The 14,875-nt window shown below is 37.6% G+C and overlaps 1 protein-coding gene across 6 annotated transcripts in view; it reads left to right on the top strand.

Annotated features, from left to right (window-relative positions):
* Window positions 1-3,874, top strand: part of Cd36 (CD36 molecule (CD36 blood group)) — a 73,788-nt gene extending 69,914 nt beyond the window's left edge. For all 6 annotated transcript variants that reach the window (XM_006971085.4, XM_076566322.1, XM_042272934.2 and 3 more), the window contains 2 exons: window positions 362-526; window positions 2,844-3,874. In XM_006971085.4, the coding sequence (XP_006971147.1) occupies window positions 362-526 (165 nt within the window). In that variant the 3' untranslated portion in view covers window positions 2,844-3,874. The remainder of the gene's footprint in view (window positions 1-361; window positions 527-2,843) is intronic.
* Window positions 3,875-14,875: the final 11,001 nt, after the last annotated feature.

The following is a 14,875-nucleotide window of genomic DNA, read 5'->3' as shown; positions in this document are numbered from 1 at the left end:
ATTAATCACAGAATCAGAAAATGCATTGCATAAAGCATCAAAGCAAGTACAGCTGTTGACCTTTGCAGTTTCTCCCTGACACCAGGAAGCAGCATTTGGAAAGTTGTGAAATATTTCAGAGAATTCCAAAATCACATGAATGCTAGTAAACTGCTGAGTTGTATACAGCATGACCAGTGTGGGAAGGGAGTCATTACTGTACATTGGCATGTGCAGTATGTCTACTTTTGGATGCAAAGTGAATTTTACTGACTTTCTGAGGCAGCTGATACCTATGCATATGTTTAAAGAAGAGGATAGTATAGACTTATTTTATTTCATTAATTTACTCAAATAATGTTAATTGTTAACTTGATTACAGACTGGAACTATTGGCGATGAGAAAGCAGAAATGTTCAGAAGTCAAGTGACTGGAAAAATAAAGCTTCTTGGCCTGGTAGAAATGGTCTTGCTGGGGCTAGGAGTGGTGATGTTTGTTGCTTTTATGATTTCATACTGTGCTTGCAGATCCAAGAATGGAAAATAAGTAAGTGCTCTAGCTAAGTATGTATTCTTTAACTATTTTCATCTTATAAAAATTGGTTATAAATTAAGGCAAAAATATTTCTAGACATGTTTAGCCAACTATAATATCTTAATATATATCCCAATTTAGGATATGTTTGTAAATTAAGGAACAAATGATAACTGAAATCATGACCACTGTAAAATTAACAGAAATACAACTTTTGTCCAAATTTAAACTTACTCATTTCTTTTTTATGACAATTATTGAAAATTACAAATAGTTCATGAAAATTATAATTACAAAATTTTAGTAGACTGAAATTCATAAGAGCAAGCCAAAAAGATGAAGATTCAGGAATATATAGATTTTGATGAAATACAGAGTTTAACAAAATATCATCATAAAACTTGGATGGCTGCCTATACATGTTAGGCATATATTTTCCCAATCATAGGATAATGACATGACATCCTGATGATGAACTAAAAATCACTATGTGAAAATTAGAATATAAAATTACCAGAAAATCAATCAAGTAATTAATTGACTTGGCTAGTTTAAAGAAAAAGTAGGTAATTGTAGCTAATACTTACAAGACTTGGCAAAATTGTAGAGGGTGTCCAATGCACTGTGATCTAGATATTAAGTGTCCATGATTTTCTACATAAACAGAAATGAAAGCCCAAACTACTTACCCTAGCCTAAAAGTAAAGTAACTTTGAATGAAAAGTTCCTAATCTCTGCACCCCCCAAATGTAGCATGGGTAGGAAACACTTGGCTTAAAAAAATCACAACTTCAAAATAAATCACTTTATTCTACCTGAGTCAAAGATTGACCATAAATTGTCTTATGTAGAAAAATTTGATCTTGATCTCAGTACCTGATATTGAACAAATACTGATCATACTAAACCTTTTACATAAATTATCCCATCATCCCTAATTGAATTTTATATGTTTCCAATGACCAGAATTAAACACTATGCTATATCTTCTGGAGACATTCTTAAAATTTTTAACAAACGCCAAATTGTCTATGTTGAAGTCTAAGTTAATCATATTAATGTTTTCATAAATAGTATAGAAGTTATACTTATTTTATGGGAAATTGAACATTTTTATTGGGGAAAGCAACTCAATATTGTTTTCTCGTTCATTTCTGCCACTCTTTCTAAAATTTGTTTGCACATGTGTTTAAAGTGTTAACCTAACATATACACATTTTAATAGTTAAATGCAGAGATGCCAGGGCAGTTAAAAGCATCATTGCTCTTCCAGAGGACCCAGAAGACAGCTGCTAACTCAAGTTTCAGGGCTTTGATGCCCTCTCCTGGCCTCCACAGTCATTGCATGCACATGACGATACACAGATAAACATGTAGGCAAAATACCCAGACACATGAAATGAAAACAGCTAAATCTATTGCATGAAAAACATTATTTTCAATAAATACCCTCCTCCAAAAGTTAAAATACTTTAATATTTCCCATTAGCCTGACAGCAAGTTATGTGTATTCATATGTCTATAATAGAATAAAAGACAACTAAAATTGATCAAATCCCTGCTCAAGTACAAAAGCATGCCTATATAAGTTACTATTTTTCTTAATTACATGAATAGCTTCATCATTGCTTAATGATCCTTGAATATAAGATTGTTTAGGTTCATATATGGCTAATCAGTAAAAAGAATTAAAAGCTCCTAATGTCTTCATCACTAAGTGTCTGCTTTATTAATATTTTCCACTGTTATAAAGAAAGAAATATTGCCTTTTAGAAAGCATTTCCCACAAAACAGACTTTTCCTTGGCAATAACTTGACTGTGCTAGGCTTAGAACTATGAGGGGCAGGTTGCTGAAATAATCATTTTTGAACATTCAAAAAACTATGTCTCTGATGAAATCTGTGAACAATTGTAAAAGGAGATAGTTATATAGAAAGGAATATAGAAAAGTGTTAAAGAGAATGTGGTTTACTGCATATACTGTGAGGAGAACACACAAATCTCAGTTTGAATGTAGTGACATAAGTGCCTCTTCATGGAAGACGGTCTTGAGTGTATTGTGATGCTTGGCAGGAGATTTAATTAGCTTCCCTCCCTAGTCTTCTTATGCTCAGCTCCTGGAAGTTAGGATTCAGCTTTTGCTGTGTCATTCTTGAATGGGAACATATGTCCCCTTAATGATGAAACTCTTAGAGGACTTCTCTCTTTAGCTTGAGATATTGGGCTCCATTATTGAAAGTGTCATATCTTGGATATATATGAAAAGATTATATTAGATTTTCATTATCCCACTGTTTTCTTATTGGTAATGTTTCTTCTTCTTTACAGGTAGTAAATGAGCCTTCATTTATGCACCAGCTACATGAAGATCTTTGATAGAACCAATCTACAAATGGAGACTTAATATATGCTTTGTTTTTATAAAACACACCTCTCTTTAGTTGAAGAAAATGGTGGTGTTCTCTCTCTCTCTCTCTCTCTCTCTCTCTCTCTCTCTCTCTCTCTCTCTCTCTCTCTCTCTCTCTCTCTCTGTCTCTCTCTCTCTGTCTCTGTCTGTCTCTCTCTCCATATATATATAAATATACATATATATGAACCAAGCCAAATCATATTTCAGAAGGATTAATATGTCACTATAGCCTATATTTTAAAAAGTCCAGCACTTTATAAAGTCCATCGTTTGTAACACTGAGTGGACTTCAGTTTCTGTAGAACCAGTTATTCTTGTTTTGTTCTGATTTATTGATGTGCTCCCTGATAGCAAAGTTCAAGAGTATAGATTCTAAGCAATTGTTCTTTTCCTCATTGGAGGGAAAACACCATCATATATGGGTGTCACCTTCATTTACAGCAATGATGGGACTGTCGGCACATATATCTCATAAGGATGAAACATTTTGAAAGACATTCAAGAATGAAAAATGAATAATTGGCACACGAGTCATTGATTATATATATATTTTAGGTCTCTTTCTCTCTGAAGTCCTTGGCACAGCAAGGTCAGATATCACAGATATTTTTTACATTCTATCATTGAGCTTATACTTTTTGCCCCTCGCCATGAAATGGACATCGTTAACACACTTTAACTCTTCATATTTAAAGCACATTGTCATGTTCCATGCTGCAGAGCTTTCAGAGACTGAGTCGGTTTTCCTCTTTCTGCTCAGCTGCAACTAATGTAACCTCGGAGAGCTGTTATAGTATTAAGAGATGTAAATGATAATAAAGGAATTATTTTGTGGAATATTACAAAAGCTAGAATGTGCTTTAAAATGTATTTGTGATAATATCTCCTGCTTCCACAGTTACCTAAAAAGGACTAGTTTCTAATATTAAAAGACATTGTTCCTTGTAAATTTTTGTCTAGTTCCTATTGCATCACAAAATGTCATCTTTCTATGGAAGTACTCCATCTGAAGCCATATATCTTTCTGAACTATTTAACCACTCTGCTGTGTCTTGATCCAATTGGAAAAGACATTTGGTTTTATGTTTATAGTAGCATTATGAGACTAGAGGTTAATTTCTTTCCAGTGGGAGACACATCAATAGGTTATTCTGCTTTCTTTAGCAGAGTGGCCTATTGTAAAGAATATTAGTCTCAACAAATTCTATATAGAAGAGAAAATAGAAACAACCAGTGTGTTTTATGCATAGAAAGATAAAAGGAAATGGGAGATGACTCTCCTGTCCAGATACAAAAATAATCAAGACTAACATGATAGCTTGGGGAAGGAATGTTGGATCAGTGCTTAAGAACACTTGATGTCATAAGTGGATACTAAATGGGAGGGAAGGGATGGCCAGACTGCAACCCACAACTCCAGAGAGGCTAGCTAACAGGGAAAGACCCTGAGAGAGACACATGGATGACCCCCATGAAGGAGAGTTGGATGTGATCTGCATGAGTGGACTGTGTGTGTGTGGGGGGGGTGCCCGAGGGCAAGGAGTGGGGGATGAGAGCATGGGGAGGTGGGAGGGTCAGGCTGGAGCAGGGATGGGGTGGGAGGGCAGGGAGGAAGATACCAGGATAGATGAGGACATCGTGGGAGTGGGGGGAGGCAAGGTGCTGGGGAGGCTCTCAGGAATCCACGGGTTTGACCCCACCTTGGTCTGCTGGCAGTGGTCTGGAGGGTGCCTAGGCTGGTCTACTCTGGTGACCAGCCTGGCAGATAACCTAGCTGTCATCATAGAGCCTTTGTCCAGTGACAGATGGAGGCAGATACAGAGATCCACGGCCAGGCACCAGGCTGAGTTCCGGGAATCCAATTGATGAGAGAGAGGAGAGATACTGCAGGCAAGGGACATAGAGATCATGATGGGAGGATGTGCAGAGATGACCGGCCACACTAGTGGAAGCCCATGAACTGTGGACTGGTGGCTGTGGAGCCCCCATGGGACTGTACTAGGCCCTCTGGCCACGGAAGACAGTTGTTTGGCTTGAGCTGTTTGGGGGACACCCAGGCAGGGGATTCAGGATCTGTCCCTGGTGCATGGGCAGGCTTTTGGGAATCAGATGCCTGTGGTGTGACACCTTGCACAGCCCTGGACCTGCCTAGGCTCAGTGAGCCGGGCTCTGCTGACTCCCCATGGGAGACCTCGATTTAGGGGATGTGGGGATGTGGGGTGGCCTGGGAAAGAGGGCTGGCGGGTGGGATGAGGGGGGGACTGTGGATAGCATTAGGAGTGAGTAGAAAATTTCTTAATAAAGAAAGAACGAAAGAAAGACCACCCTGTATTATCAAAGTTGTGGATATTGCTCATTAAAGATAAGCTAGCAGGATACAAAATGAGTGCACAAAAGGATGAAAGATATTTTCAATAAATGTATTAAACAAAAAAGAAATAAATTGTTATTTTGCTTGTCTAGTAACTTAATTTTCATGTGTAATCTAGGTATGGTTGTAAAAAAAAATAAAGGATGAATGAAATGGGGAGGGAGAACACGTGATGTTCCTCCAGAAGACCAGGCCTTGGTTCCCAGCACCTACATATTTTCTTACAACTTTATAAAACTCCTGTTATAGTAGATGAAATACTCTCTTCTCTCCTCTGCAGACTCCTGTATGCATGTGGTGAACTCATGCAAATAGATAGACATGGATCTGAAAAAGATCAAGAAAGAGTATATGGGAGGGTGTAAGGGAGAAAGGAGAATGGGAAAATGATGTGGTTATACTGTAAATATCAAAGATAAAAGAAACAAATAAATAAATAAATGGCAAAATTTAAAGATGTTTTAAAATAATAACAGCAGATGCAAGTTTTCAGGTTAATTTTTTTAATTCTACTTAAAAACTCAAGTTAAGCTAGCACCTTTTAGGAAGAATGTCTCATATCTCTGAGGATACTCAAAGCATAAAGTTCAGTGTCTCTTCTTTTAATTTGGATAGAAAATAATCACTCTTAAGATATTGACAAAAGCACCTTCACCAGAGTTTAGGAAAAGATGAGCTCATGGCACATGGCTGCAGGGTTGATGGGTGATGACTGGATCTCCCAGGGAATGGTAGATAGAAGAGATTTCATGACTGGACCGAGGGCAGGTGGCGATGGGAACATGAGGTTGCAGGGTGCAATGGGAGAGTACTGAAAAAGACTATTGGAAAGGGGGTGGCATTTCAGGGTCAAGTAAAAGCCTGGTGCAGGAGAATCTCCCATGAATCTACAAGGATGACCCCAGCTAAGAGTCCTAGCAACAGCAGATACATAGCCTGAACTGACCATCTCCTGTGACCGGATTGGTGCCTAGCCCAATTGTCATCAGAGAGGCTTCAGCCAGCAACTGATGGAAACCGATGGGAAGACCCACAGTGGAGTTCAGGGAATCATGCAGAAAAGGAGAAAGGACTGTTGGAACCAGAGGGTTCAAAGACTCCAAAAGAAAACTCACAGAATCTACTAACCTGGGCTCATTAGTGTTTACAGGCACTGAACCAACAACCAGGAAGTCTGCATGGGACTGACCTAGGCACTCTGCATATATGTGACAGTTGTGTAGCTTTGTCCTCATGTGTGACTCCTAATAGTGGTGACAGGGGCTGTCTCCAACTCTTTTACTGGCTTTTGAAATCCTCTCCTCATACTGGGTCACCTTGCCTTGTGTTAATACATGGGGAGGTGTTTAGTCCTACTGCAACTTGATATTCCATGTTTTATTGACATGCATGAAAGACCTGTCCATTCATAAGCAGAAATGGAGGAAGAATGGATCCCTATCCCCTGGTTGGAAGCAGAGCAGGGTGGAGGAAGGACTGGGAGGAGAGGAGGGAGTGGAAACTGCTGCCAGGATGTAAAATAAATAAATAAACAAATTTATTAAAAAAGAAAAAGATGCATTGAATAGAGAAGAAAGAACAGTTCATTACCCACATCCCTTTGTCTGCACACCCAGTGAGACTAGCCTGGAAAGAGAGAATTTTAACCTGTGTGAGAGAGAAACATAAGCTTTAGACTTTGCTGTAGACTTTAACATCAGATGTGCCACAATAAATCTAACATTGAGAGAACCCTACCTCCCATATCCCTGTGCTGATACAATCTCCAAGAATAATCAGTGACCAGTCAGGCACCCAAATCCATCAAGGTGAACTCCTCTACAGCCTGTATCAATACTAGGAAAGTATAGTGGCTTTAGACTTCAGGAGAAACTCAGGGATTGGGTGATTTTCATGGCTGTGAACTTCAGACATGTCCCAGTGTGCTCTTGCCAGTGATCACACAGGCCTTCTCTGCAGTTTTATCGGGCTGAAGCATCTAGGAACACTGAAACAGGCAAAGTGGCCCAAATATAGGTAGTCAGCTCTGCAATGATTCTTGGGATAGCATTTAATGACATTTTTACACAGAGGAAGCCTATAAAGAATAGAAAGAGAGCTTCCTAAGGTGTGTAGACATTAATGTAGGATCATAACCTTAAAACTGGTAGGAATAAGACCAGATTGCTTGATAAGAATTCAAAATAACTGACCTACAGATGTAGCAACTTAAAAATGTAGGGAAACAATTGAACTTAATAAGAAAAAAACTATGTGAACAGACAAAAATATTGACAGAGATTGAAATATCAATAACATTACTAAATTCTTGGAGCTAAAAAATAGAACATATTAAAATTTTCATTCAAATGCATCAAGATCAGACTTGCTAAGGCTAAAGAGAAATATAAAATCTCAGTTACAAGTTATTAGAAAATACAAAACTTTTTCTACACTGAGGGGTTCTACTTCTGTGAGTCAAAAATATGAAAGGAAATATAATACCTATATTGAACATGCACAGATTTTTATTATTATACCTTAAACAATGCAATAACTATATCTTATATAATAAGTATTCTAAAAGTACCTTACAATCTATGAAAAGAAGTGATTAGCTTATAAGCAGATGACAAGCAATTTTACATAAGGGATTTGAGCACCTGCAGATTCAGTATCACATGAAGTCCCAAAATCTGTACACATATATATGAAGAACCCTCGAATATAATTAAACAAAAAGAAAATATTGAAAATCCATGAAGGAAATGAAGGTATTTAAGATAATAGATAAATAAGAAAATACATTCTCAAATCAAATTAAAAAAAGAGAAAATTAAAGGGATAGTACACTTGCTTAAAGAAACAGTAACATAAAACATTTTAAACAACTCAGACCTTAGAAGCTGGCAGGCTAGCCTTAAGTCTTTACCTCTCCTCCATTCTTCCAAATCCAATCCCAGTCTAATCCCTAGATCTGTAACAGACCTTTTAGTTAACACTTTCTACTCCCATTCCCAGAGCACTAAGCAGATCCCAGTGGAACATCCTGTTTTCCTCCCACCTGTGGACACCCTCAAAATCCAGCCTCCTAGCCCACCCCCATCCTCTCAGCCACCAACACCTAGAAACACATTTTCCCTGGAATCCTCAGAGGCCACATTCATCAGCTTCCATGAAGAATTTCCTACCAGCCTACACATAGCCACTATATATACACAGTAAGCCACGGAGTAGGAGTAAGATTTACAGAAGTAAGAGAAAAGGAAAAGCCCAGAGGCAAAAGGTAAAGAGGATAATTTAAGGAAAGCTGGCAAGAAACAAGCCAAGCTGAGGTGAAGCATTTATAAGTAAGAACAAGCTTCCATGTAATTTATTTGGGAGCTGGATGGTGGGCCCCTCAAAAGAGCAAAAACAAACAACAACTTTTTGGCATACCAACGTGACCCTAGAATTTTCATAGTGCCCGAGAAAGCTTAAAAAAAACGACTCCTTTAAGAGTTTCTGTAGGACATTTCTGCCAGACAATGAGCCCTTGAGCAGCTAGTAAATTAAGCAGGAACAAAAAAGTAAGTGAAAACACCTGCCACAGTGCAAGCATTGGCATTCCAGAACTCTAAGAAGATTGAATGCAGTTCTTAGTCATGAACCTCCAATTGTGCCATGAGGTTTTAGGCTTGACTTTCATGACCCAAGAAGTGGGTGGAGTATCCACGTATAGGTTAACAATTTAAAGGTTTGCTCACATGGTCAAAGAAAAAAAAGGCTAAAAGATATGCAGTAAAAGAGGTTCAGATGGAAAAAAAAACCTCTAAACAAGTTCCAGTGTGTTTTACAATGTATGTAGACTTAAGAAAGAAAGAATATGGGTATACACAGTCATAGAAAGAAGGAAATAGTTTAAAAATAAAGTATTTAATGAGAGAGTAAAGGAAGTATAAAAGACAAATGCTACATAAGATGGGAAACACACAGGGAGTCTGCATCCTGTATAGTATTATGCTGATTTTGAATGTTTTGATTGTTAATAAGCAAACAACAGCTGCCAAAGACATGGGGTTGAAACAGGGACTGGCGAAATAAACTAACCTATATACTTTAGGAATGCCTTAAGTTTAAAAAAGTAAAAAAAAAAAAACATATTTGTCAAATGGAAGTCAAAAATGTTTTTGAGTTTTGTTCCTACAGGATACAAGAGGTTGTGAATGCCTTCAGGAATAATATGGATCAGGTTTGATCAGGGTAGACCTCCTGAACCTTGATAGGTATATCTATCAATAAAGGTTACAGCTGGTCTTTCCAGGACTTTTTCATTATCTCAAATTTTTTTTCAGAGACCCCTAAAGATGCCTCTGCCCATAGCCAGCAGGATATAGTTTAGAGAAAATCATGCCCACATTCCCAAGAGTTGGAGGGTGGTGGTTTTTGGTTATTTGGTGGGTAATGAATGTTTGTTATCATTTAGGGGAATATAGAATATTGATACAAATTTAAAGTTATTTTTGTTACACTGTATATATGTTTCACACTTTTTTAAAGGATTTTTGTATATTGATAAATTTCAAGATTGTTTTTGTTACAATATATTGTGTGTATGTTTGTATTTTTGTTACAATATATTGCATGTATGTTTCTATTTTGACATAATGGAATTTGCAGGCAGAGGTATTGTGACTATGCAGTTCATTTGTAAATGTAGGGTAAAGTTCTAATTTTTGAAAGCTATTATAAATTATATGGAATAATCAGGAACATAGGTTAGTAGTCAGTCATGATTGTTATAACAATCAAAATTGTAAATATGTTAGGTGTGCTTTCCAGATCGTATAGATAGATATTTTAGATAGATGACTCAAACCTTTCAAAGACCTACAGAATATGGCATTTAAAATTTTGTTAACTTAGGACTTTTCATGACAATGAGACACATCTACTTCTAGCAGCACCAATTTACTTCAGAAATGATGGGTATCAAAGAAACTCCTTATGGAGTTCACTTTCCATGTGGCAAGGCTAGCCATTTGGGCAAGAAGCTGCTCTTGCCTGAACTGAAAGAAAATGTGTTGTATAAACTGGACATGTAGGACCCACAGGAAAGTGGCTGCAGAACTTTGCCAAAACAAGGCATAATGGTCCCTCAGGGTTCCTGTTTCACAGAAGAAACTGCCAGACATTCTTCAAGACACAGAGGAAAGTGACTGACAAACTTTGCCAATATAGATGAGACAGTCTTTCCAATTTCCTGCTTCATTGAAAAGTCGGCCAGCTATTATGTGTCTGTGCTGAAGACAGATGACCCAATGTTGCAGAGGAATGTTGGGTGACTGTCCAGACAGCTAGATGTCTTTGTCATTTCTAGAGTTTTGAAAGTTGCTTGCAATGCACTTCCTGTTTACTCAGATAATATTAAATCCTTCTGAAGTCTTTGATGGAATTTTGACTAGATAGTTATAGTTTTCATTAGTTATGATAAAAGATGATTTAAACTTTGGGCTAATAAAGATAATATAGAGAATAACATATTTTCTTTAATTTTGTCAAATACAAATAGACCAAATATTTTAATGGTAATTCTTGCTTGATAACTGTTTTGTTTTATGTAATTTTACTATGTTAAAGTTAACTGCTACCTTTTTGATTAACAGAAAGTGGGAAATGGTGTGGGATGTCTTTCAGTATGCTGTGAATATGTGGTGATCTCATTGATTGATAAATAAAACTGCTTTGTCCTATGACAAGCCAGGATAGAGCCAAATGGGAAATCCAAGCAGAGATACAAGAAAAGTAGTATGGAGTCAGAGAGATGTCGTCCAGCCACTCAAGGAACAATATGGCAGCAGACTGGTCAGTGTGACATAGAAATGGGTTAATTTAAAATAAGAGCTAGCTAGTAATAAGCCTGAGCCATGGGCCAAAAATTTATAATTAATATTATGCCCCTGAGTAATTATTTGGAAATGGCTATGGGACTGGGCAGGAGAGAAAAGCCCCTGGTTACATGCTGTCAATAAGACAAAATGGCAGTCTAGAGAATGGGAAAAGATCTTCACTAACCCCACATCTGACAGAGGGCTGATCTCCAAAATATATAAAGAACTCAAGAAACTAGATATCAAAATACAAAATAATCCTATTTAAAAATGGGATACAAATCCAAATAGATAATTCTCAACAGGAGACTCTCAAATAGCCAAGGTACACAAGGATTATTCAACATCCTTAGCTATTAGGTAAATACAAATCAAAACAACTCTGAGATTCCATCTTATACCTGTCAGAATGTCTAAGATCAAAAACACTAATGACAGCTTATGTTGGAGAGGATGTAACGTAAAGGGAACATTTCTCCACTGCTGGTGGGAGTGCAAACTTGTACAGCCACTTTTAAAAACAATATCATAGTTTCTCAGAAAACTGGCAATCAATTTACCTCAAGACTCAGCTATATCAATATTGGGCATATACCCAAAGGATGCTGAATAATACCACAAGGACACTTGTTCAACTATGTTCCTAGAAACATTATTTGTAATAGCCAGAAACTGGAAACAATCTAAATGGCCCTCAGCTGAAGAATGGATAAAGAAAATGTGATACATTTATAAAATGGAGCTATTACTCAGCTGAAAAAAAATGACATCATGAAATTTGAAGAAAAATTGATGAAAATAGGAAAAAAAACCATCCTGAGTGAAGTAATAAAGGTGCAGAAAGAAAAACATGATACGTATTCACTCATAAGTTGATATTATGTATAAAATAAAGGATAACCAGCTACATCTGATGGAAGCAGATGCAGAGATCCACAGCCAAGTACTGGGCTGAGCTCCAGGAGACCTGTTGTAGAGAGAGAGGAGGGATTGTATGAGCCAGGGAAGGCAGGGTCATTATGGTGGGGTGGGGATCGGGGTGGGGACACAGATACAACTGACCTGAGCTTGTGGATACTCATGGACTCTAGACTAACAGCTAGATAGCCAGCGTGGGACTTACCTAGACCCCCTCAATATATGTGACAGTTGTGTTGCCTGGTCTGTTTGTGGGGCTCCGAGCTGTGGGACTAAGACCTGTCCCTAGAACTTGAGCTGACTTTTTGGAACCTATTCTCTGTGTTGTATTGGATTGCCCAGATTTGATTCAGAGTGGAGCTTGGTCCTAGCTCAACTTGATGTGCCATGATTTGTTGAGGCCCATGGGAGGCCTGCCACTTTCTGAATGGAGACAGAGAAGGAGTGGATGGGGGGGAGTGGATGGGGGTGGGAACCAGAGGAGAGGAGGGAAGGGATACTGTGGTTAGGATGTAAAATAAATAAAAAAATTTTAATTAAAAAACTCAAACAACAACAAAAACAAACAACAACAACAACAACAAAAAGAGATTAACCAGAGCAAAAAACATATGCAGTAAATAATCCCATACCAGCAAATGAAAAGAAGGAACACACACACACACACACACACACACACACACACACACACACACACACACACACCACTCTCAACATCAATAAGGTCAATCCCCCAATAAAAAGATAAAAAATTAACAGAATGAATATAAAAACAGGCTGCATCCTTTTGCTGCATTCAAGAAACACCTTAACACTAAGGATAGACATCAACTCAGGGAAAAGGATGAAAAAAGATATTCCAAGCAAATAGACCCAAAAAGCAAGCTGTTGTAGTCATTTTAATCTCTGACATAATAGACTTTAAACCAAAACTAATGAAAAGATTTAAGTAAGGACACTACATTCTCATCAAAGGAAAAATATACCAAGAGAACAGCACAATTCTTAACATCTATGTATATCACAAGGGCTCTCAAGTTCATAAAAAAAAATACTATGATAGCTTAAATTACATGTTGACCATCACCATCACACACTTGATAGTGGGAGGTGAATACCCCACTCTCACCAATGGACAGGCCATCCCAGCAAAACCTAAGCAGAGAAATACTGGACCTAACTGATATTATAAAGCAAATGAATCTAACATATTTACAGAACATTTCACCAAAACACAAACATATACACCTTCTTCCCAGGATCTCATTAAAAATAAATTCTCCAAAATTGTCCACATACTCAGACACAAGGTAAGTCTTCACAGTTACAAGAAAATTGAAATTACAGTCTGCATTCTATCAGGTCACAGACTCAAGCTGGATATCAACAACAACAGAAATAGCAGAGTTTACATACTCAAGAAAAGAACAATTCACTACTGAATGAAAATGGGTCAAGACAGAAATTAAGAAAAGGATAAAAGGCTTTCTAGAATTGAATAAAAATGAAAACACAACCTGCTCAAACTTGTCAGACACAATGGAGACAGTAGTAAGATGCAAGTTCATAACATGATGTGCCTTTCTTAAAGTAATGGGAGAGATTTCATTATAATAATTTATCTATATGCCCGAAAGGTCTAAAACAAAAAGAAGAAATCACATCCAAAGGAAGCATAGATTGCAAGAAATAGTCAAACTCAGTACTGAAATCAATAAAATAGAAACAAAAAACAAATAACCCAAAAAACAGTACAAAAAATCAATGAAACAAAAAGTTGGTTCTTTGAGAACATTACTAAGATTGACAGACCCTTATCCAAACTAACTAAAATATCCAAATAAACAAAACTAGAAATGAAAACAGAAACGTAACAATAGACAGTGAGGAAATCTAGGGATCATAAGGACATATTTTAAAAATCTGTACTCCACAAGAGTAGAAAATCTAAAAGAAATGGATGATTTTCTCAATATATATCATTTAGTAAAGTTAAACAAAGGTCAGATAAGCAATTTAAACACACCTAAAATCCCTAGTGAAATAGAATCAGTCATTAAAAGTCTCCCCACCAAAAGGAAAAACAAACAAACAAACAAACAAAAACAAACAAACAAAAAAAAACCCAGCAGCCTGGGACCAGATGGTTTTATCACAGAATTCTACTTGACTTTCAAATTAAGAGTTAATCTCAATACCCCTCACATTCTTCATTAAAATAGGAACAAAAGGAGCATTGCACAATTCAATTTACAAGACCAGTGTTACCCTGACTGTTAGTATTCTGCTGCCGCTCCAGCTGCATGACTGCACATGCACAATTCTGGAGCTAAGCAAGGGGTCTTGCGTCTTATATCATCCGTGTGCCGAGTGATTGCACAAATGCATACAGTGTGGTCATGCAATCAGTGCATGCGTGGTGTAGCTCCATAAGACCACCTGCGCGTGTGCATGGGAATCCTTAAAAAGCCGGACACTGACTCCTCTCTTTTTTCTCTGTTCTCTCCTCCCCCCTCTTTGTTCTCTGCACATACTTCTTGCCAGGCCTGGTCCTTTTGTCCCCACCCCAATAAAGCTCTGATATTGGGTTTTGTTGTGGCTTGTGACCTTTCTCGAACAGTAACCAGTGCCGCTTATCACTTTTAAAACAACATTGTGACGAGACAGGCTCTCTTGGTGCTCTGCATCTGGGACTCTGTGTCCGGGACCCTGTACTGAGGTTTATTGGACTGGCGCCTGCCTGCTCCGCCTTTTTCATTTGCTCAGCAGTCAGACCACCCCGCACAACACACCTGCTAACCATACTGGTGAG

The sequence above is a fragment of the Peromyscus maniculatus genome, chromosome 3 (genome assembly GCF_049852395.1).
Source record: "Peromyscus maniculatus bairdii isolate BWxNUB_F1_BW_parent chromosome 3, HU_Pman_BW_mat_3.1, whole genome shotgun sequence".
Classification (NCBI taxonomy): Eukaryota; Metazoa; Chordata; class Mammalia; order Rodentia; family Cricetidae; genus Peromyscus; species Peromyscus maniculatus.
Note: the sequence above shows the minus strand (reverse complement) of the source record. Positions and strands in the feature narration are given on the sequence as shown.